We start from the raw sequence: 25163 nt of genomic DNA on the forward strand, positions 1-25163 counted from the left end.
TAAATTTTTTTTCATAATCTTTTGTCAACTAGGTATTCTGTCAGGATTTCTTTTTCATATGTTTCAGATGTAGGGCCTGTCTTTCTCTTTGGAAGTCATCAAGGACTTTGCAATTGCTGCTGACTTTATGTGGACAGTGTCTGGATTCTGTAGAAATGGGTAGAAGTATCCACCACCTCTGAGACAACTGAACTTCACTTTGTTTTGCAAAAACAAAGCTGAAAGATTAAATATAATTGCAGTACTTGTACACTTGCACAGGCGCACACACACCATAAGGGTGAGAACACATCAGAGAAAAGGGACTCGTTTTATTATTGCTATACCATAGTAAAGAATATATAATAGTCTAGTAATGCACTTTAATGTTTTTGAAGGTGCATGATCTTTGCTTTCAGGTCCAACATTTTGCTTGCTTCATGAAAAAGTGGTTGGAAATATGTCGTGTTTTATTCCCCTAGGTAATTACTGTTTACTGGGATAGTTAAAAATTGGTGTGTATCTGGAAAAAAAAAAACCCAAAACAGAATTGACAGTTTCTAACCAAAAATAGTGTGAAAGGTTTGCCTGCAATAGCTAACAAAAATTAATTTTACAACACAATATTTTCGTAATGAACTTTCAAACATGATTTTTCTAAGGAAGTTTCTAGGAGACTTTAAGGGGAGGAGTGGGTAACTTCCTTCACACAAATACCACTTTCACTTTTAAAAAAATCTGATAGTTGTTTACATTCTTAAGAATTTTAACTCAGTCACAAGTAGATTAATAGGATAATTAGTATGTAATTTAAACAGTGATGAAAGGTTGTATGCTCAAAAAAAAAAATTCAGATGAGAGTGTAAGTAGAGCTGATGAAATAGAGCTGATTTCCATGAGTGTTGCAAGGTTCTCGGAGTTCTTTTATTAGCAAAAAATCATTGAGTTATTCAATCGTCTTTTGCTGTAGTAGTTGGGCCTATAAGCTGTGTTTTCCCACTCTTTTTCATCCAGTATGTCTTCTGTAACAGAATTCAAATTCTGTTAAGTAGTGTTTTCACTTCATTATTATCAGAAGAAATCATGAGTGATGTTAATTTATTTTCATTAATTCTATAACCTAATGTTAGGATTTGATTGATAAATTGGCATGCCAGGCTACCTGCTTAAGAAATTTTTGGAAGTAGATGTGTTGTTTCTCAGCCAATTCTAATGTTTGTTATATTCTGTCACTAGATTTCTCTTTCTGCCTCCTCTTTTCCCTTCTCACCTTCTTAAGACACTTATTTTCTGTTTAAGGACTATGTTTTGAAATTATAGCAGATATTGAGACGGGGAACGATGTTTCCTGTGCAAAATACATAATTTTATGTAACAGAGGAATAACATTTCTCTGCAATACAGATCTTTTACCTACACATTTGATATGTTTCTTGACATACAGTCTAATATTTTCTTATTGCAACTGAAGATGTACAAAAAGATGTTCCATCTGTACTACTGCCTGGGCATAGAAATGTTCTTGGCATAATTCAGAGAATTATCTGGCCTGTAACTTTATTTATTCACAGGAATTTTTTTTGATCATCAGAAAGTCTCTATTTTTATTTGTGTGGCTTTCTGTGGTTTTGATTTCTTCTATTTGAAATTATTTGATTAGTGGTGGGGTTTTTTTTCTGCATCAGGTAACTAGAAGCCCAATTTAGCAATTTTGTTGACCGTCAACCTTAGGATATCTATCTATAACACGATATAGATGATGCTCATTTTGCCTAAAAACCATTAACACTGTTGTTTAACAAATGCATGCCTGATTTGTAGGCCAGTCACAAATATTAAGAAAAAGAAAACTAAAATCAATCAGTCTTTAATAATTACAATTTTTTAATAGTTGCATCTGCGGAGTCTATATAAAACAGACATCAGGTCAGGATTTAGTCCAGACTCTGCAGGTCAGGGATTTGGACATTTTTAGATGTCAGATTTCTCTCTGGGCATGATTAGATGTCAGATTTCAAGGTACAGTGAAGCCTGTGCTAACATTTCATATTTTGAATGAGAGTGTAGAAGTAATAAGCAGTCTTAGTACATTAGCAGCTGTGGGATGGATTTGTAAAAGTACCTGGTAAGAAAAAGTTCTGTATTTTCCTGAATCCTAATATTTATTCTTAGAATTTGTAATGTTTAAAATTGCTTTGGGTTGAAGTTTGACTCCTTTTTAAAATACTTTTTCACACAACTAGCTCATTTTCTGGTTTTATATCATGGTCATGGAACAGAAATATTCTCTGTTGATGCCTATAATATCCAGAAAATTCTGAAATGAAGATGTAAGATGTGTTAAAATAGATGATGCTACCAGTCCACAGAATAAGACACCCTTCCTATTCCATTAGTCAAATACAGATTACATCTGATATGGGGTGTGGTACTGTCCCTGTAGCAGAAAGGTACATTTTTTATGACTTCTGGGTTTTGCCTGCAGGAGCAGATTTGATATCTGAGAGAAATCTTCAGTTCTTGTTAAACATGTTCACATTATGTAACTATCAGCCATTTCATTTACAAGTAAAGACTGTTGTGCAGAAAAATGTATTCTGGAAATGACTGGAATCCCCGCTAACCCTGGGACTAGGGATGGCTTGTATTATAATGAAGATTTCTGTTCCCGCTGCAAAAAGAATATAGTTTTAAAGCAATATTAAGTACAAAATAAGGTAACTTAAGGCAACAGTCCCTTCTTTCCATGAAATATGGGGGGAACAAGGTGAATCCCCTGTGGGATAATAGGAGGAATAAGATGACGTTCTTGATTAAAGTGAGTGAAGGCAGGCAAGTGTACAGGAGGTAAAGGAAGGAAACTGGGGCAGTTTAAAGTCAAGCAGAATAAAAGAGATGACATATAATTTAGGTGACGTATGAAATTAGGGGTCCAGCACAGACCCCCATTAATTTGGAAGCTGAGTATGGGAGCTGGAATTTTTCTTGGGTCCTGCTGTATAAGTCCATTTCTGTAAAAAGAAATGAACTATTATATGAACGGACTTCTTCTATGCGTGTTTAACTTCCATAATCAGTACCTACCTGTAATCCGTTTTAACTGATGTCATCTGAATTAGCTCAGGAATAAAGAAATTATTTCACAAAAAGAATCTAGTGTTATTTTGTATTACTGTTTGTAACAATGCACTATAGTTGATGCACTAATGTGTTGCTAAACCTCTCTACGTATTGAACTCATTTAATGCAAAATAATAGTCAAGAATTGCAAAATTCTTTGCAGTAAGTTAGAATAGCTTATATGTTTAAATGGAATAATGCCCAAAAAAGAGCATACATCTGGGTCTATGAAATTAAAAAAAAATAAATAAATAAAAAGAATGTACCAAAGGCCAATGAATTGTTCCTTAGAATCCATTGTATTACAGTATGGATAGTCTGAATAGGAACAGTGCATCTACTCTACCTTTTCAACCAAATTCAAAGGCTGCTGGTGTTAAAATGGTCCTTTTGTGGCCTGTGTTGCAAAGCAGATTACAATTATGTGTGATCATCAAACTGCCTTAATAAAATCTAGCTTCTCTCTCTTACTGATGCATTAATATCAAGAATACTAGCAGTAATTAGGAAAACGAATACTTCCCTGGTTAATAAGTCTGACATATAGAAATGGAGCTTAGATGCAGATGGAGGGGAGACCCTTTATTTGTCTTCAGATAAGCAGTTTAGTCTAGGGTTTGAAGAAGTTTCTCAGAAGCTCAGCTACTTCTCCTTAAATTTAAAAAGATTTGGAGAATGGCTAAAGGAATCTTTTTAAAATTAAATTTGCAAGGGGATGATTCTCTGTTTTGAGTTTTGTAATATTTTCAGCTGGTGAGAATTGCTTCAGAATTTCAGAATAGGGCTGTTTATACCAGATAGTTATGTGTAGTCATTGCATCCTAATCTGTAATGCCATTTAGCATTCATTGTAGCTGACAATTTAGTTTTCTTGATGCTGGAAATGCAAAAATTCATGACAATTGCTTTAGCAATGTCTTTTTTTTTCTTTCATTCAGGATTTAGAGATGGGTGGGGTAAGGAACTGAAAACATTACTGTCTCTAAGTAGTAGGAATGCAAAGTTACTGTAATTGTTGTTTTCAACTTTAAATAGTCTTTCTCTGAAAAGATGAAGAAATAGGATTTTTAAGGTAGAATTTTACACAGAGATGTGTAAAAATTTTGTAAGATTTTCCTAGTATCTAATTCAGGAATACTCTTAAATAAGTACCTACATGATTTAATTTTAGCTTTTCTTGGAATGAAAATTCCCTCAATAGTGGTACTTGTGTTATATTTATGTGACTTTCTATACCAACAGATCCTTTGAATTTCAGATGGAAATGATTACTGCATCTGTTTTCTTTCTCCTAACTGTTTCCACTTTGCAATTTCTATATTCCACAGTAAAACCTTAAAAGCAGCTTTTCTGAGGTAATGTATAAATATTAAATCAGCAGTTCTGAAATTTTTCTCATTGTAAGTAGTATTACTTTGTGACCTCAATGAAAGTATAATTGATTCTTGCAGTTCTGTGCTACTACACTCCCCTGGCACTGTCCCCTATTTTGGGAACTGTGGTTTTTTGGGTTTTTTTGGAGCCTTTCTGTACAAAATGATGGCAGCAAAGGTTAGCCCCTTCATCTTCCAGGTGACTAGAATTTTATTTTTCTGAAAGAGCTCAGAAAATGATAGGCAAGACATCAGAAATTATTGGTCGAATCATAGTTCATGCTAGACTGAAAATTTTTTCAAGGCACAATAAAACTTATCTGCAGTAGTGCCTGTTAGAATTCTTCTCTAGGTAAGTTATCTGAAAATTTAATTGCTATTGACATACAGAGAAGATAGAAACATTCCTGAACATGAAGCAGCTTCAGTGTTTTATAAGCAACGAACTGACATAAGTCAGTGTTTTCATCTCGACATGCTTATCAATGCACCAAGCATGACACTTCACTGTTAATCAAACCGAGATTGTTCTGTGGCAAAGATGAAAGAAAGCAGCAAGAATGGTTGAATCTGGCTATTTCACATGCAGAACACGATTTCCAGCTGTGGAGGTCAGAGATTACTCTTTGCCTTGAGAAGAATAGCTATCTGGTCAGGATAGTCTTTGGTATCTAGCAGCTGGGCAATGTGCTTTCCTCTAGGTCTCACTCTTACAGTTGCTCAAGTAGCTGGCTTCTGTGATCTGCTGCTACCCTTTTGCAACTTACTTTGTTAAATTCTGTTAAATTCTGAGGTAAGTTAGTTAATTTTGAAATTACAACTTACACACATAATTCATAATCAGTCTCTCCTCTTGGAGAGAAATTGCTATGAAATGCCCTCATTTGAAAGTGGTCACAGAAGGGTAATCTTCACAATGTTACGCAATGCAAAGATCACTAATGAGGCAGTGACAGCCATAAATACAGTTGTTATACCTTTAATAACCAAATTTTTGTGGTATCCTGTCTCATGCCTCTATTGAGGGATGAGAGATGCTTTACAAAAGTGTGAGTGCTTTGCTGAGTGAGAATGAACGTATGCACTTAAACATGTGCTTAAGTTATAGGTGAATTGCATTCTTAAGTGTCAATTTTAAAAAAAATAATTAGAAGAATGAAGTATCTGTCTCTTTACCCCACATCCTATACTGGGGAGTTTCCCAGCCTCTCAGTGGCACCCATCTGACAGCTGCTTTAACAAATGCAGCTATCATCATACATGCACATATCATAGCTGTTACAATAAGTTAGGTCTAAGAATTTTGTTTTCCATCAAGAACAGTCAGGCTCATGGTATAGATTCTACCAAATTATACAGATAAATAAAATGTCAAGAAATAAAAGTATGGAGATGTAAAAAAGTGTTTCTTTTAAAACTACAATCCTTAAAATAAACTAAAGCATTTGAAGAGTATCAAGTGACATCAAATTCAGGTATCTCTACTAGGGCTTCTATTAAAGAATAAACTAGACTCCTTTTAAACAACATAGATTTTCTTTTATACTCTAAGTTTTACATCGCTGAGCATGTCTTACAAAAATGTTTTCTTGGAACTTACTTGATTATTATGTGTATTAAATGTCTGCATACATTTCTCTTCAGCTTCCTTGTAATCCGTGAATATCTGGCTGGGGTTAGTGACAGCGTTTGTTAGTGAGGTTCACATCTCTTCTGGAAATCAGTTTCTATGTGTGTATTAGAACAGCTCTTTAGTTTTGTGTTAAACAAAATATAAGAAATGTAATTAAGAGAATGATGACTTAGGTGCAGACTAGTCCTTTTACATAGGTAGGTGCAGTGAAGGAATTGAAAATTGTTTGGGCTTTCATTATAACTATATTTTTTTCTTTGAAAAAAGAGAATACTGAGAAATAAATATAAATAAATGCATGTATTACAAGCATTATGTAATATTTATTAATCTTTTATATGTTATATATATATGTTTATTTATTTTTATATTATATATTATTTAATTGTAGAGGTCTCCAATTGGTTTATTACATTCTTCGTAATACTTTTTCCCAATGAAGACGTGTTCTATTTTTTAATATATTAAAAATATATACCAACTGGTTTTTTTAACATATATATGAAAACCATGTCTCAGCATATTCTATTTTTTCCACTTCCTTCCATGTGAATCTGAGTTTCTTAAATTTGTATTGGTCTACAAGGAATTTTATCTGGTTTGAGTTTGTGACTTATGACTCCATTTATGCCTGGCTGGTATACTGAAGAGTGCTAATGCCAGTTTGTCAGTTGTTAAAGATTTTCCCCTTGAGACCTTCTGCTACATGTATTTTTTCAGTTATGTGTACCAGCCGTGGATCTTAGTCTTTCCTTCCTGAACTTTGTGTTGTTCTAAGACCTGAGATTTTAAGTTGAGTTTGAAAGCAGGGTCTTTTGGCTGAAATTTTCAGTAAAGGAAGTGATTTTTTTTTTCTCTTGCTTTTGAAGTAGTTCTGTAACTGTGGTCATATTTGTGCTGTTGACTTGTGTGGAAATAGCCAAGATGTCATAATGTAAGAAAGCGTTGGCATGATTTTGTCTTGGATTGTGTAGCGTGATTATATGCAAAAAAAAACCATAGAAGAAATACTTCTAAGAGTAGCATCTTGCGTGTAAATTAAAAAAGTTATTCCAAATCTGCTCCAATTTCACTGGTTAGTATTTATTGTCCTCAGTCAGTACACAGTCATATTAGTCTTGCCGAGGAACGAGGTCAGGCTGTCGTACCAAATAAAGAACACACCAGAGGAAAAGTTTGGCATCTCCGTAGACATTTATTTCTGCAATGCATAGGTACTAAAACTTTCATTCTTTGGCCTTGGGACAGAGTTCCATCTGCTGGAGTCACTGTTGCGTGAGAACAAGCAGCCCTTTGGGTTGCCTCACGTTCCTTGTCTGGATAAGCAGTGATTGGAGCAGATGCTTTCTGAGAATGATTTTGTGAGCCCTCCCTGAATTTACTTGTATTAAAATTCAAACACCTTTTAATCCCAAATTTGCTCAATTTGTTGTTGCTTGTTAAAGCCTCATACAAGACACTTACCAACATCAACTTGAGTATCTACAATTTTTATTGCTCATCTGATCTGTGTTACAGAGTTTGTAACCATGTATGTTATATATACATTAAAATACATAGGTGACTAGGGAAGTATTTTTATGTTTTGACAATAGAGACTAAAATCACAGAACAGTTTCCCTGACCTGCTTCTAGGCCTCTTTGTAGTAGGTAATGGAAAAAAATTGACAAAACTGAAAAGTCTTTCACTCTGTTTTTCCTATGGATATCCATCCGCTTTGGCATCCTTCTATGTTAACAGGCTTCTCCCAAGGCAGAAGGTACAGAAATACAATCTGTAGTTTGTTACATGGTTTGGGCTGGAAATCTGTAGAAGCTGTTGCAAGTCTTCAGCTAATGCAGGAGGTGAATTGGCTACTTTTTCTTTACTGCGGTTGCAAGAGGAAATGCTTACTAGTAACTGCTACATGTGATGGGGACTATTGTCTTTAAGTACTCAGTACAGTCTGTAAGCACATATACTTTAAAGGCATACCATATACTATTTTTTCTTCCTGCACACCTCCCTGTTGCCATTTTCACCTTATATTTTATGCCTGCATGTTTTGCTCGTATCCCTGCTTTTGTAGCAGAATTTAACTGAATAATATTACCAAAGCAGTGCTACTATTATTACTGTGATTATTTCCAGTTAAACTGATTTTTAAAAGCAGTTGCATCAATTTTAATTCTGTTCTAAGGAACACAATTAATTTCCTGTGGAGGTGAGGGATGGAGTGAAGCACTTGTTAGTTTTAGAAGAGGCTGTATTAGTGGGGACCAGTAAACAAAGCTGCTGGGACAGGGTGGGAGTTGCTGATTGAAACTTATAAATTTAGACATGCAAAATCTTGAAGCTAATTTTTGTACTGGTCTTGTCTGCAGTAGTAAGGAGGCAAGAGAATCAGTCTGTGAGTTCGTTACTTCAGGCACTGATTGTTCTTATCAGGCGTGCCTCTGACTGTGCCTTTGAGCAGTGCCTGTAGAATGGCTGTCACTTCATCTCTGGGGCTTTTTTGACTCTAAAATGGTAGCAATAGTGGCAGAAACCTGTAGGGAGAGATCTGGTAACTTGAGAAAATGCTTGTGAAAAACTTGGCCACTGCAGCAGAGAATGGTTTAGCACATACTGCTCCCATCTTGGGATAAAGTTCTTCAGTTTAGGTATAGAATGGGAGGCAGTGAGTATTTTGTGGCAATTTATGAACATACAGGTCTATGTTAGCTTTTCTTTTTTTTTAATTTTTTTTTTTTTTTTTTTTTGGTAAACAAAGCCATTACTGTTAGCTGTATTTTTTCAGCAGAGCCATTACAAGGTTTTTCTGTCTGTGGGCTAAGTCACAAGCTTCATGTGTATAAGTACACTGTCAAGATTGCTTTCAGTGGCTAAGAGTATCCCCTTCCATCTGGCAAACTTATTTGTCTTTTTTTTTCCTGAAAAATTAAATTTTTGCATTTTGTAAGACTAGTTATAAATATTTAGCTTAAGACTTGAACCTGTTTGAGTTGTTGTCTAGTTTATAAAGTAATTGGTAAATCAAATTATTGCTGGAAATTTGAACCCTTGGTATTTTTTTCAAATACAAGTGAATCTGTAGATGCATTACCGTTACTATTGTACCATATTTCAGAACACTAAAAAGGCAATTTTAACATCATTAACATTTTTAAGTTCTTCCCTGTGTCCTTTTTCAGGACAGTAGCAGCACTATTATTTCAATGCTATTTAGCAACATTCAATTTAATTTCTTCTGACTTTTTAAGACAACATCTGGGGAAGATGTACGGGATTTCACGAAGGTGCTGAAGAATAAGTTCCGGTCAAAGAAGTATTTTGCAAAGCATCCTCGACTTGGCTACCTGCCTGTGCAAACAGTATTGGAGGGTGACAACCTGGAAACGTAAGCTTGATTATAGAGTAATTGCTCCTGGGGTCATTACCTCATTCCATTAAAACCAAGAAAGTGAAACTCAAGAGATAACAGAAGTCGTAGAGCCTTGTGCTGTATTACTTTCTATGAATTGTTTTGCGTTATTTGCACATCTTGTATGTTTTTGAAAAAGTAACGTACTCCATACTTTGATTTTTGTAAGCATTTTGTCATAAAGCCATGGACTTTAGCAGGTAATTTTGGAGGGAGCTGAATGGCTGTTTACAGAGAACACTTTTATAGCTTTGGGGAGACTGGAATCGCACTGCTTATTTGATTATCTCAGTGTCCCTGGAGATAGAAATCTCTGAGCTAATTAGATTCCTACAGGCTTCAGAAATACAGGTGGCCTAATAAAAGAGAGCAATCCGAGCATCTCCGCAGTATTACTTATGGTGCTGGCAGAAAAAGTCCGCTTTATTTACTTACTTGGTAGTTGTCAGCAAAGAACATTCTTGAAAGAACCAAATTAAGATGTGTTGACAGGGCGCTAGAAGTAGTTTCATGGATTGACTCTCCGTGACATCCTGGAGTCTGCAGTGCTGCTGTGTCGTCTGAACACAGCATCACTTAGCCAGCAGCAGGGAACGTGAAGCTTCAACATACGTGCTCTGCTTGCATGCAACAGCCCAGTGCCATTGTCTATGCTCTGTTTGAATGACCAGAGGACCATGCGTTTTATTTACAATAAATAATTGAGACTTGCTCATTAGCGGTTTAAGAAACAGGAGGAAATGATCTGAAAACTGGAATGATTGGTAGCCTGGCTTCTAAGGAAGCAACGCACATTCCGATATTAAAAGTTTACTCACGGGGCAGTCTTCAGCTGCCACCAACACAAGAAAGCAAAGCTGCTTTGATATGATGAAAGTTTGCCAATGGTGCCAGAAATTGGAATGTCAAAACTGTAATCACAGGTGGGGATAAAACTCTCTTGGTCCAGTCATGTGGGAAATACACAGATAAACTGACAGCATCATGCTGAGGAAACTGCTGGCATTGATTCTCTCCTCTGTAGGTGGCAAAACTCAGTAATACATTCCCTTAAATTAAAAAAAAAATAAAATTATAAATAGTTACTCAACTGTCAGAATGTAATACGTATGTATTTCCCTCTGATTATTTTTATGCAGTGGGAAAATAAGCATTGACAACTTTGACTTATAGTGTTTTTGTTGGTGGTGGTGGTGGGTTTTTTTCCCCAAAATTTTTTTTTGTAAGTATATTTTTTTTAGTTAGTTTAAAATGAAAGCTCCAGTACTTCAGCAGAATTTGAATAAACTGATTAGGGTTTATGAATTGCAGTTCAATCAGTAACACTGATTTGGTAATTTTTTTTTAATTTATTTTTTATTTAAACAAATGAATTACGTAAGTCAGTCTCCTGTCTCTCCATGATACAAGACAGTATCTGTTGCTATCTCAGTTCTACATCAATTATTATTGACTCAAATAATCTGGGTAGGTTGCTGGTTAAAATATTTTGTGTTTCTCCAGCTTGCTCCTGCTTAAAGTTTTTGTTTCATAGTTTCTTTCTTTCTTTCTCTCTTTTTTCCCTATTTTTTTTTTTTTGTCTTCCTTACAGTCCTATCACTCTCATCAGTATGTGGCCAGAGCAATATGAGTGAGTATGCAGAACCCCTTTGTCTGGAAAGCTTAGTATACTGGTTGTTTTCTTTTAGCTCAGTTGCTGCTAATCTGATGTGCATGAGCTGTAGGGCATGGCTAACCCAAAGCAATAACCCTCTCGGCAATAATGTGAATTTATTTATTTGTCATCAGTCTAACTTACTTTTAAAATAATGTTGTCTATATCATGAATTGCTTCAGACACCACTAACTTTTTTTTTCTTTTTTTTTTTTAAAAAAAAACTAGTCCTTCCCAGTCTCCACAGCTGTTTCATGATGACACACACTCCAGGATAGAGCAGTATGCTACTAGGTAAGAGATGCACAGTTTCTCACCACTACACTACATTTTGAGATTGATGCCTGCAGTTTTTAATATACTCTACTGGCTGGACATTATTTATCAAAAAGATACAGTTCTCTGTACTCAGAAGTAAGTCAAGTGTTTTTAAATCATCAGCTTCTGAATATAGTCATATTAAATATAAAACAGATGCGTTAAATCTATCATCTGTCATACAGAATGGAAACTGTTGCAGAGGTACTGTGCGTTATTTCTAAAATGTGCTATTTTCCTTTTGTTTCCTCATTTTTAACCTTTGAAATAAACTGATATTGTTGAATATATGATTTTTTTTCATGGTAGGATTTTAGATTCAGGTTTTCATTTTCTTGTATAATAGCTTGACATTATCCATTACCATTGACTTTAAGCAGAGCATATAGTAATTACAGATGTTTTATGTTCTGGCTTCTATGGGATCACCCTTGTCCTTTCATGATAAAATGTCTGTTATGCCAAGTCCATCTCAATGCTTTTGGGTTTTGTTGAACTCCTCTGTACGTTCAGAGCTGGTGACAGTGAAGCACTAACAAGAAGTATCCTCTCAAAAATAAGTAACACCATCCAACTTTTAGGCAACAAAGATATTAATCCATATTGTCATGGGAAGTGACTTGGTTTTGCTTTTGATGTTTTTTGTTGTTGTATGTAATCTCCACAACTAATAAACAGTGTTAACTTTTTCAGCTTTTTGAATCAAAATTCAGAGCTTATATTTAAGTTAACTGAATTCTTATTTGTGGGTACCACAAGAAAGTTTCAAAGCAGTTTGTTAAATACCTACAATACCAAACACATGATCTTTGCAACAAAGGAAACATAGGGCAGAAACTAATGCTGAAGAGCTGCCTATCAGCCTCAACATTTTAGTTCTTTTTTTCCAACAGTGAATATTTTTATCCTTCATTAGTAGCATAGTACATTGTCAAAGGCAAAGTTGGCGTGCTTTTCAATTATTTGGGACGTGTCATTCATATAAATCACCCAGCATTTCTTTGAATCTATAACTTAGGCCATGCTGTCATCAGTTAAAACCCATGGAGCAAATAAATTAGACTTCTAGAAAGATGCAAGGGTTTTCTGTCTCCCTATGTCTTTTTCTCAGCCTGTGGTGTCATAATACTGTGGCTTTCTGTGCCCAAATGAAGCTCAAACTCTGGGCTTGTGTTAAGGATCAAGGGAGATCCTAGGTGCAATATCTGTTTTCCCTCTCCTCTCCCTCAGCTCTTACCAGTTTTACTCTGGGTTCAACTTGCTGAAGGTGGACCATCTGCTCAGAGCTCTTTTAGGATACAAAGCTAAAGCTGTACCTGCTATAAGCAAATATTTGTTAGCAAAATCACAAACTTAAAAAAATACTAATTACTACGGAAGTAAGCTGTCTAAAACTACTCAAGATGTTTTTTCTTCTGGTAGTAAAATTTAAAATATGAAGTCATAATTCTGTATCTTGCATGTAATTTTTATTGTGTACTTTCTAGTTGGATCTGTTATTATGCATATTTCACATATAAACTAATAAGTATGTTTTATTGTCTTGACCTTTTCAGCTAAGCTTTTTTCAAGAAATATTAGCAGGGTTTCCCTAATAAGACTGTGCCCAGCAGAAACAGTATATTAGGACTTAAAAACCATTATTGTCTCTGATTGAAGAACATTCAGCTCTCAGTTTTCTGTTAACAACGTCCACTACCTGCAATCAAGTGCCATCTCCCTGTTCTGTTTTGCTATGTCACCTCGGAGTTGCTTCTAATTCCCTTCCTCAGCTTGCAGTTTGTGTCCTGTCTTGAAGGCACTTTGCATCTCTAGGGTCCCTTCCCTTTTTCCCTCTGCTCCCTGATCAAGGCCGTCTCCTGGTTCCACATGCTATTCCAAGCAAAAGGTCACTAAATGATGGATATTGAAAACATAACAATAATGGTAGAATCTGCATTTGTGAGTTGGAATATCTATTACTCTCTAGCAGATTCAGAGTGGGCTCTCCTCTCTGAAAAATACTGGAGATGGTACTATTCCCTATGTGAGAAAGCGGCTATGAAGATTAATTTCAAAAATTATGTTTCATCAGTCTTAAAGATGCTGAGCTAAGCAGCATCACAAAGGTGACTTGTAAGCATGTTACCCACCATGTACTAGATCTGTTTGAGGTGCACCGAAACAGAGATGATCTGAATGTCTTTAGTCACGTAGGAGGCTTGTCCTTCCCTTCAGGGGAGATATTGGAGCACAATGTCCCACCCCAGCCATAGTGGGACAAGGCAATCAAGACAGCTTCATGCTGTGTCTGCTTTCATTTATCCTCCTTCAACCCTGAGGAATGTTAACAAGTGTACAGATGGGGAAGCTTGCTCTATGCTAAAAGAAGACGGTGCTTTCAAAAATAAGTTTGAAGATGTCTATAATAATGCATAACACACTTGCAAATATATGTGTGAAACTAAGATATCTTTATAGTAAAGGAAAAAGCTGTATTTGGTGCAATCCAATATATATATGCACAGCATTAAGCGTTCCTAGATTTTTATGTACGTCTTACGTACATAAGGTGTATCGTTCCTCGAAAATTGAATAGACAGAAAATTTCTGCTGCCATTTTAAAGAACTATATGGCCTTATATAGAAAGTATAATAATCCAGTCCTTTTAGATTAATTCTTTCCAAAACAAGGAGCCATAGACTGGTTTTTGAGTTGTTTTCCAGGACTTGTCTGTCCACAGTGTGATGTTATTTGCCAGGCATAATTTCAGATGTTGCATGTGCGACATTTAAAAAGTATTCATTCTCTTTTGTTAGTCCAGCTTTATAAAATTCAAAAAGAAAACCATCTGCAAAAACATCCCTTTAACTAATTTTACTATGAGAGTTCTGGTGATGCTAACGATAATTTTACTAGAGATAGAAAGTATACTTTTACTCTGTTGTTTTGCAAGTACAATTAGTTAATCATAGCACAAGTTTCTCATAAAAGGCCTCTGGATTATAGGGTTTTGTTACAAAATCTATGAGTTTGTTTCTATTCATGTATGTCAAGATTGCCATATCTGAGCTGTTTCTAAGTAGAATTGATTTTCACGGTGCCTCTGTTTAAGTTGTGGGGTGTATTCTCTGAAAGCCATGGTTTTTCCCTGCCTTTCAGGCTGGCGCAGATGGAAAGGACCAATGGCTCGTTCCTCACGGACAGCAGCTCCACCACAGGAAGCGTGTAAGTAACACATTAAGGCTGGTTATAGCTGCACGGTATAATCTTTGTAAGTTGTAACGCAGGAATTAGTCCCAGTGAAAATAGCTAACAAGTGTCACGTCAAGGATGGCTGCATAAATTTCAGTATTCCAAGCACCAGTTGTAGAAATTGGTGATGTTCATTTGATAATGTAAGGGAATTCTATGTTTGTCAGCCATTCTGCTTCAAAAGTGAGGATATTTCATATGACTGAAAAAAATTCACAGCTCTGTAAGTTCTAGTTTGTATTAGTTTTCTGCTTTTCTTGTAGTATAAAAGAAAATAAATCCTTTATGTCAGAACAGACAATGGAGTGGGTCAATAACTTATGTAACTCCCAGGGCAATTTTCTTGTTTGGAGAAAAAAAAATTAAAAATCTATATATGCAGAAACAGAACACTGTTGCTGCTACTTCCTTAGATTTCTGTTTGCCAACTGCTGATCCATCTGTTTGCACTTGGGGATATAAACATAGTCTCACATTAATTTTACCAATGTCATTTTCTTTTTTGAATGATGTGTCAGTTTTGTTGTAAAAGCCTTCATTAAAATGTATTGATGAACCTGGAAAGCACAGAACTCCTAGAATTCCTGATTAATTAAATATTTTTTTTCAATGTAAAAATGAATGTATGTTTTAACCTCACTGCATCATCAATTCTGTTAATTAAATCAGTATAGTAGGACTCTGCCTAAGTTTTTAATGAATGTCATCAGCTTTTTTAAAGAGGAAACAGCAATCGTTCTTGTTCAGCTTTAGTTAGAAAATGCTATTGTTCTCAGTAATACTTGCACTTAGTGTTTTAAAACACTAATAATGACATTATTCTACCTATGAATGTACTAACAATTTGAGATTCAAAATATATTGCTTCAGAGAAGCACTCGTGATCACCTTCAAATATTTCTTCTTTCCTGCTTAATTAACTCTACGTAACTAATAAAACTTTTTTCATGCGTAACTGTTTTCATGTGTTTCTGCCATTGGTAGGCTCACCAATAACAGAAATTCAGACAAACTATTCCCTTTGGATTTCTCTTCCAAAAAAAAAAAAAAAAAGAGCAAACATACTGTGATTTGGCAGGGAAAGCTGAAAACTTGAAGCAGCTAAATGCTCGTACACTTGATTGAGCTGTTTATTTTGCAATTACTGAGTCTACTCATATACAAAGACCAAACAACCATGCATCCCAGTGGTAAAAGGGGATGTATACACTTCATTTTTACCGGCAAATTAGCTGTTGATTTTTATGCAATTTCCCTTCTCATTATACAAATGACCTTTATTTAATGGGAAAGAAGGAACATGGTGAACTTCTGTACCAACATGTGAGGGGGACTTCTGGAATTGAGTCTCGGTCCTGTTTTCTGAAGGGGACTGTTATACAAACAAAATATGCAGTGATTTAGATGCTGGGGAGGACAAGAAAGTAACTTTTTTGCCCGGTGGTGCCTTTCATTTTATTTGCAGATAGTATTGCATGTTTTCATTAAAGTACATAGTGAAGTGCTGAAATAATCACAAAATTATGAAGAATTGCGGTTTAAAGTTCAGGCTTAAACTATTGCAGAGAATCACCTACAAGCTGGAAGATTGAGAATTTAGGATTATAGTTCACGTTAATTCTTATTGTTTAAGTGCAGTTCCACATAAAAATGAGCATGGTGTAATCATTCTGTATAGACTGAATTTGAAGGAGCAATTTGAAATCTGGATGCACATTGTTTCCGCTCAGATGAACCTGCTGTAAACCTATCTGAACAAAATCTCATTTTCTTACAGTATTCTTTCGAATCCTCTTACAGGTTCAGAAATCAAATTCTCTGCTTCTCATAATTGGAGTTCTGTTTTGTGATCTTATTTTTATCAGTCCTCAAGAGTCCTTGAGTCTACTGTGAACATATAACAGAAGCATAGTTGCACTTAATTTTTGAAAGTTGCTGCTTTGTCTTGTCGGTTAACAAATTCATCAACAATAAGGTTAACACACTTCATGCTCAAAAAAGTATGTGTGAGAAATCTTCTGCATTTTAATGACAATAAGGAAAATGTCTTGGTTTTTAACTAACCTATTATCTTGGATATCATTATGACTTCCTTTATCTCCCTAGCTAGGCTTTTCTAACTGTCTTTTGCCCTAAGGTTTGTGAATTCCATGAAAAAAAATTCTTCAACTGGTAAAATATTTGTAGATAGCAAAAAAAAAAAAAGTCTCTGGTGTAGTATGTCCAGCTTCTTAACAAATGTTCTAATCCTCCCATGCATGAGTTTTCTCGTATAAATACATTGAATAAAAAATGCTTTTCCTTCATATAGTCTTCTCCATACATTACAGAGTTGTAAATATTCAGGCTAGACTGTTGTGATGAATTTTCTTTGGCTTTTATTCATATGAAAACATCTATATCTTGAAAGCAGACTGGCCTTTTCACAAGTGAAGGTGAGCATAAGGAAAAATGAAGTCTTTGCAAGAGAGAATGATAAATAGTGTCCCTAACAGAAAGCTATGCCTCACACTTTGGTGTAGTAGAATGAAGAGACAAAAAACATTGTTAGGAAAAATATAGGACAAGAATGTAACTCTCTTATTTCTGTAATGTAGTTACTGTCTTATCTAGCCCATGCTGAAGGTAATTGGACTCGACATTGTGTAAATATTTCCTGTATAAATATGAATGTTTAATAGGTGTTTTCTGATTAATGCCTTTACTACCAGTCATCTTCATGTCTACAGCACTGTTGATGCCACTTCACATACAGCTGAAGGCAGAGTTGGAACTTATCTGAAATTTTATTTATTAAGGAGCTGTGCACTCAGGTGCAGGAGTAGGAACAAGTAGTGAAGGCCAGCAATACTTTTAGCTGGCAGTACCACTCAATGGGTCAAACTGGAGCCCCAGTATGTAGTACCTGAATACTTTGACATCATGTAAGAGGCATCTTGTCACAATGAGAAATTAGTTCCACATGATGATAAAATTAGGAGAACACCAAGTATGTTAAAGACAAAGCATTTTGGAGTATATTTTGGAATACCTTCTTGAACCATTCTAATATTTCTCGTAGCATCAGTAGGTTAAAGTAGACTTTGGTCTAGAATGCATGGTGCTTTGCCAAGTGCAAGGTCCTGCATGTATGTTGGGGCAATCCCAAGCACAAATACAGGCTGGGTGGAGAATGGATTGAGAGCAGCCCTGAGGAGAAGGACTTGGGAGTGCTGGTGGATGAGAAGCTTAACATGAGGTGGCAATGCACGCTTGCAGCCCAACAAGCCAACTGCATTCTGGGCTGCATCAAGAGGAGTGTGGCCAGCAGGTCAAGGGAGGTGATTCTGCCCCTCTACTCTACCCTGGTGAGACCCCACCTGGAGTGCTGCTTCCAGTTCTGGAGCCCCCAAAACAAGAAGGACATGGACCAGTTGGAGAAGGTCCAGAGGGGGGCCACAAAGATGATCAGAGGGCTGGAGCACCTCTTCCATGAGGACAAGCTGAGAGAGTTGGGGCTGTTCAGCCTGGAGAAGAGAAGGCTCTGGGGAGACCTTATAGAGGTCTTCCAGTACCTAAAGGGGGCTTATAGGAATGGTGGGCAGAAGGGGTCATGGTTTTAAACTAGACGGAGGTAGATTTAAACTAAATATGAGGAATAAGTTGTTTACAATGAGGGTGGTGGAACATTGGCACAGGTTGCCCAGAGAGGTGGTAGATGCCCCATCGAGACCAGGTTGGATGGGGCTCTGAGCAACCTGATGTGGTTGGAGATGCCCCTGCTTCTTTCTGGAGGATGGGACTAGATGACCTTTGAAGGTCTCTTCTAAGCCAAACTATTTAATGATTCTGTTCTATGATTGGTATAAGAGCCACAGGAAAAATGAAAATTATTAATGAAGAATCACAAATACCCACATCTTACTATCTTAAATCTAATTTAACAACCAGTTTTCTTAATCAGATAAAATAATACACTGATGAAAAGTGACTGTCAGGAAATCTGAATTTTTGTTTCCATAGCATAGTCTTGAGGCAAAGGAAGTTACATGCAACATTATTTGCCTCTTGCGTCCTCCATGCATAATGCATGTTTTGGAATAGACTTCTTGAAAATATATATCCACAAAGAGTATAGGATATTTCAAAGGCCGTTTTCCCTGGGTTTCCTTGTTGGGATGTTCTTTTCCTTTGAGACATACTACTTTCAAGTCTGACCTCCTGGGATGTCATTTTTACTGCTTTGTACTATGGTGAAATGCTGAAAAAGAACTGCAGCCTCTGCTGTTGAAGGACTTTGTGTACTTTTAGTTTTTTCTCGAAGCGTGCAGGGTCTTCAGGAGAATAACCACGAAGAAAGGACGAGGAATTTATTTTGATGTTGTGCTTTTCTTTTGGTTACTGATTGCCATCTGCAACCAATTCTGCAGAAGAGAGTCCCGGATTCTCAAAATGAAAGTTTACGTGACATAGAGCACGTGTCACTCCCTTATATTTTACGTCATTGTGAAGCCTGCCCTGGGACTCCCGTGCTTCTAACAAATCTATCGTAATTACAGTCGTGAGCTTTGTTGAGTTTTGTTGTCAAAGTTTCTGGGTTTTTTGAGCTAGTAATTTTGCAAGACAGACTGGAGGTGGAAAACGTGGTAAAAATACGCCTTTCCTTCAGAAGACTTCTTTTATCAGGCACTTTCTCCAGCAAGTGAAAAAGCCTGCTGTCAGTTGCAAGGTGTGATGCCTAAAAAAAGACCGGTCAATATTCACAGTCTGTCCTGTACAGTTCCTGACACTCTGAACCAGTGGGAGAGAAGGGAAATGAAATTTTCTCTGGATGCAATAACAGTGAGTCCAAAGTACAAAATTATCTGTATTTAGCTGCGTAGGTTTCACATACTGGACCACAATACAGTCAAAAGTCTCTAAGCATTTACAGTTTAAACTCTTTCTTTAATAGGTATATAAGCTTCATTTAAAAATTAGGTTACACCTAGTGCAAAATCATGACAAAACCTTAGTTTTTACAAATTCAGATAAATGTAGTAAATCTAGCTTTAGAGAGCCCTATTTAAAAAACAAAAAAAATCAATTTTAGATGACCTACATAGCTACTTATAAACTTATTCATCCTCTTAAAATGTAGACAGCAGCTTTTTGATGCCTGATTGAAATAACCAGACTAAACTGCTTGATCACATGAACTTCTCCTGACATCAGCACCCTTGCACAAGAGAACGCTCTATGTCTAGTTACACTGTATCATTTAAATTAATATATAAACAATATTTTGAAACGGGGGTGATAAAACTGTGTTGTCTCTCTCTAGTCTACCTTCACACTCTGTTTCTGTGCTTGCAGAAGATGTGACATTGAATTGCTAGCACTTCCTGGCTTAGCGCAGCCGTTTTGGTCATGGTGAGGGGATTCTGCCTGTTTTGCAGGGCTGTAGAAACCCTGCTATGTACCGCAGAGTTTGAAGCCCCAAAAGGTGTTATATCACTTTGGCAAATAATTAGTTACAAGGGCTGGGTATTTTTATCAAGATGGTTAAAGGATGGAGAAGTACCATGAGGTTTTCATTTCACATCAGGACCCCATGCAAACTCTGTTAACTGCACTAGCATTTGTTTTAGTTTTAACTAGACTAATGCAAAATAACAAAGCAAGTGATTATGAATTTCCCTGAGATCACTTAAGTGGTGGAGAAGAGAAAGCAATTACAGGCTTTGCTTCTGTATGTAAGGGAAAAAAAAAGGAAGCACTGTTCTGTTTCCAACAGTGTTAGCTAAAAAGGGTTTTCCCTGTTTTTTAGGGAACTTAAAGGAACGTATAACCCAAATTATATTTTAATTATATAGCTGTATTGAAGGAAAGAGGGGGAGAGGCTGTTCAGTAGGGCCTGTTGCAATAGGACAAGGAGTAATGGTTTTAAAATAGAGGGGGGTAGATTTAGATTGGAAATTAGGAAAAAAATTTTTACAATGTGATTTATAGAACATTGGAACAGGTTGCCCAGAAAGGTGGTAGAAGCCCCATCCCTGGAAACGTTCAAGGCCAGGCTGGATGAGGCTCTGAGCAACCTGATCTAGTCAGGGATGTCCCTGCTCCTTGCAGGGGGGTTGGACTAGATGACCTTTGAAGTTCCCTTCCAACCCTAACCATTCTATGATTCTATGAAAAGTTAATTACATTTATTCATTTACATGGAAGATCATATTGTCATTTCTTCTCATGAGTATAGTACTGACTACAGCCAAGACAGATGAGAAATAAGTGAACGTATTATTTCCTTTAAACTTTTCAACTCATCGTTGAAAGTGGAAGAACCCACTAAATGGATTTCTTTTTCAATTTTACATGTAACTTTCTGAAAACCAGCTAATCACAAAAGATAGGATGAAGAAAAGTGATATGCAACTAGAGCTCTGTGGAAGGATCTCTTCATACCTGGCTGTTTTTAACCTTTATACCCTAAAAGAACTTAAGTGGACTAGAATGCCGTGAACTTTAAAAGTGAATACAACTGTCACAGGCTATACATTTATTTTTGTTTGTTTGTTTTTACATTTAGTGCTACTTGATGCAGATTGGTTTCATTGTAATAGTCTAGATTTTCAAATCTCATTGACAAGTTGGAAAGTTGCAGACCACGTGATAGCTTTGGGTGATAGTGAATGGTTATCCTTGAGAAGAAATAGTTCAGTGGTAGAACCACAGGATTAGTCTTCAGTAAAAAGTTTGTCTTAAGCAGTACTATGAAGAACCAAATCACTTTGCTATATGATAGTAAGAGAGAGACACCAGGAATCAGAATTTGATACATCTGTGGATATTTTGACTTGCTCCTAAGACTGGTGATTTTTTTAAATGGGTTTTGATTTACTGAGCTACCAAAAAAATCTTAGTTCAGCAGGATAAAATAGGGTCTTCTGTTAAGCAAACAGTACACTTGTAACTCTCGTTTGTCTGAAGCATTTACTCCCTTTACCCTAGGGTTTAATTTACTTTTTGTAAAACCCCCAGTTTGTGTGCATGGCCTGTAAAAGACTTGTACGTGTGTTTATTTATAGGTTATTTGTCACCATGGAAAGAATTTCTGTTTCTTCTAAGGTATACATTTCTAAATAACTGGTTTTACTATTCATTCAAATGAGACTGTACGTTTGGATCTTTTGTGATGAAAGATGTTGAATTGACTGACAGGAAATTTTTAAAAGCCTCTTGAAAAGCTCCATCACACTTTTACTTGGAAGAGAAATACTTTATATGTAACACTTTGCATATAATGAACTTCCTATTTTTCGTATGTGCTTTCAAAAGCAGTCCTTGAGGGTTCTTTTCTTTATGTCAGACCACAATCAGCTAAATAGCAGAATTCATAGCTACTTCATTTCAGTAATAGTAGGAAAATGGTCAGCGCAAGAAAAATTTTAATGTGAAAAGTCTCTTTTCTAAATGATATCTGAGTATGTGTATATGTACTGCTCTTATGGGTTTTTTTTCTGTGTTGTTGACCATGCTTTAACTGTAGAAGATCTTTATGATGAAGTTTATAGGGACAATACTTCAGAGTATCATGAGATATGCAATCCCTGTTTTGCAGTCAAGCAAAGAAGAGAATTTAAGGAGAGTTCATCCTGCTGCAGCAATTTCTCTCTTAAAAACACGATCAGTATATGTTTCTCTGCTCCTGATTTATCCTCCTTGAGTAAGCAAGTAAGCAGCAAACCAGTTTTAGGAGATGGTATCCTTCACTTTCTGTCCATCTGACTTTAGTATGGAGAAAAGGCAGCAACTGGGGAAGGCACACCTATAAACAAGCACACCCATTTGGACTTTACACCATAGTTGAAAGTGTCAGGACTTCTGTATCTCCTCACTAGTCGGTAATTTCTATGCGAGTCAGAAGGAGGACAGTTTATTTCCATCCCTAAATCTCTAAGGAGGAGGATATCTGCTACCCTTGAAGACTTTCAAGGTATTGCATGTGTATATGCAATATAGCATAACAGGATATATAATATATATCAATATATGCAATATATAACAGGAAAAAAATCTGGAAATACAATGCTAATTAAAACATTATAGCATTATTTTTGCAGCATTATCGGTCCCTTTGTGCATGGCACAGTGTTAGCTACATGCTTGATGATTCATTACTTTGTGACTTCTTGGAGAATTCTGCAGGGATTTTTTTCTCTCTAGTTTTATTAGGTAAATTGAGCACACCAAAATTATCTCCTAAAGAATATTGAAAATGTCAACTATGGTAAAAAAAAAGAGTAAATACTAGATAGCTTGTTTGGTTTTATTTATATTTAAGGCATTTCAAATTAGACTTTGGCTTATTTCATCTCACATTCTTACTGTCACTGTTTCTTTTTGAGTCACCAGTAGCATTTGTTCTTTATGCATACATTAAAGTAAACTGGTCTTTTACACTGCTAAAGATCAATCTTCTTTTTCCTGTTCATTGCATGTTTATATGTTTTTCTGCAGTATATTTTTTGGAAACAACTCATACAAGTTCTAATAGAATTTTCTGAGACACACATCTGACACTTTTATACTAGATTCTTGCAAGCTTATTTCCAGCTCTCTTAGTCCTTTTTCATAAACAACCAACCTCTCAACCTGACAAAGATGTTTGCACACGTAATAAATGTGTTACTGCTCTGTCTTTATCTGTGTTGTTTTATTGCTCTAGAGAGGACGAGCATGCCCTTATCCAGCAGTATTGCCAGACGCTGGGAGGAGAGTCGCCTGTGAGTCAGCCACAGAGTCCTGCTCAGATACTCAAATCAGTGGAAAAGGAAGAGCGAGGAGAGTTGGAGCGCATCATTGCTGACCTTGAGGAAGAGCAAAGGTCTCTTAATTATCCTAGCTGGTGTCTGAATTGTCATCTTGTTTGAGCCATGCTATGTATAGTTGTTGGAGATGAGATGAGATGGACCTAGGAGTCATGATTTTAGCACCAAAAAAACCAAACCAAAACAAAACAAAAAAAAAAACCCAAAAAAAAACCAACCCAATCAAGGCGTATGTTGTGCACAGCCTGAAGTATAAGTAGAAGAGGGTGGCTCTGAGATAAAGAACCTTAGTTTCACCTCTACTTTACTGTGTAATTGTTTTCCCCATAAACTGCAAGTTAAGACATTGTCTTTGTATGAGCTACTTGTGTTCTGTAGTTGAGGGTGATGATAACATTTGCTCTAAGGAGCTTTTTTATAATTTGCTTAAGTCATTAATTCTCTTCTTTTCAATACACCAGGAGTCTGCAGATAGAATATGAGCAACTAAAGGAGCAACATCTTCGGAGAGGAATAAACCCTCTTGCATCACCTCCTGACTCCGTTGTGTCACCTCAGCATGCTTCTGAGGATGCTGAGCTCATAGCTGAAGCTAAACTCCTGAGACAACATAAAGGTCGCCTGGAAGCAAGGATGCAAATATTGGAAGATCACAATAAACAATTGGAGTCTCAGCTTCACCGGCTACGGCAGCTACTTGAGCAGGTAGATGTACACTGATGTCTTTCCCCCATATTTTTTCTGTATGATGGATTTCTTGGTGGAACAAGACATTAGAATTTTAATGTAGGTATTTTCACCACAGAGGCTTGGTCCTTTGCGCTCAGTCATTTATAGGATGAAGAGATATTTTTTCCTACCCTCTGTTATAAGCCATGGTGAAAGTCAAATGAGCACAAGATGATTACAAGGGCTGGAGTGATCATGGTAACTTATGAAATGCTGGGAATAACACAAACAAGTGCAATAGTTTTTAATTAGTTAAAAAGCAGAAGAAAGAAAATACATAGCCTATTCCAAGTAGTGGTGCCAGTCACATCCTGTATTTTACTTCAGTTTTTCAATCTTTCCTTACATAATTTGTTCATTTGTTGTCACAGTCACCAAAACCTTTCTTAGCATGTCAAAGACAGATGGCAAAAGATGTGTCTAACATGCAAAGGAGCAATTCATGCCATTAAAAATCCAGTTCTTCTTTAGTAGCATATTTAGACCAATAAGCTACAGCAAAGTGGTCTGCACACAAGTAAATGCTGAAGGCAAGAGCCTTTTAGCAAATGTCAGTAGCTAGAGATTGCAGGGTTTCTTTTCTGGGAGAAGAAATGTTGATTGGTTTTGAAGTCAGCATATGCATATCTAGATTATAAAAATAACAATAGCAACATCTGCAAGGTGCTGATAGACGTGATATCATGTGTGGAAGCTTGAATTACAAAGATAAAATTGTATGAAAGTTTTCTCCTAAGTAATCGTTACACTTGGGTCAGAGTACAGGAGCGAAATAATTCCTGCCTTCCACGAGTCAGGTGACTGGCTGTATGTAGTAGAGGATTTCACTAAGCCAAGAAACAGACCCTGTAAATCAGGTGTCAGAATGGCGTAAGCCTCTGCTGTAGATTATACTCTCATTACAGTGATAAAGATATTTTTTGTTTGTT

The 25163-nt window shown here is 36.3% G+C and overlaps 1 protein-coding gene across 1 annotated transcript in view; it reads left to right on the forward strand.

Moving 5' to 3' along the window:
* The window catches only part of UTRN (utrophin), a 356589-nt gene that overhangs the window by 317586 nt on the left and 13840 nt on the right, over positions 1-25163 (forward strand). Inside the window, exons 66-71 of the mRNA XM_086743718.1 lie at positions 9349-9485; positions 11101-11139; positions 11392-11457; positions 14624-14689; positions 23403-23561; positions 23967-24210. Of these exons, the coding sequence (XP_086599844.1) occupies positions 9349-9485; positions 11101-11139; positions 11392-11457; positions 14624-14689; positions 23403-23561; positions 23967-24210 (711 nt within the window). The remainder of the gene's footprint in view (positions 1-9348; positions 9486-11100; positions 11140-11391; positions 11458-14623; positions 14690-23402; positions 23562-23966; positions 24211-25163) is intronic.

This window comes from Chlamydotis macqueenii, chromosome 3 (assembly GCF_036417535.1).
Source record: "Chlamydotis macqueenii isolate bChlMac1 chromosome 3, bChlMac1.mat, whole genome shotgun sequence".
NCBI classification, from domain to species: domain Eukaryota; kingdom Metazoa; phylum Chordata; class Aves; order Otidiformes; family Otididae; genus Chlamydotis; species Chlamydotis macqueenii.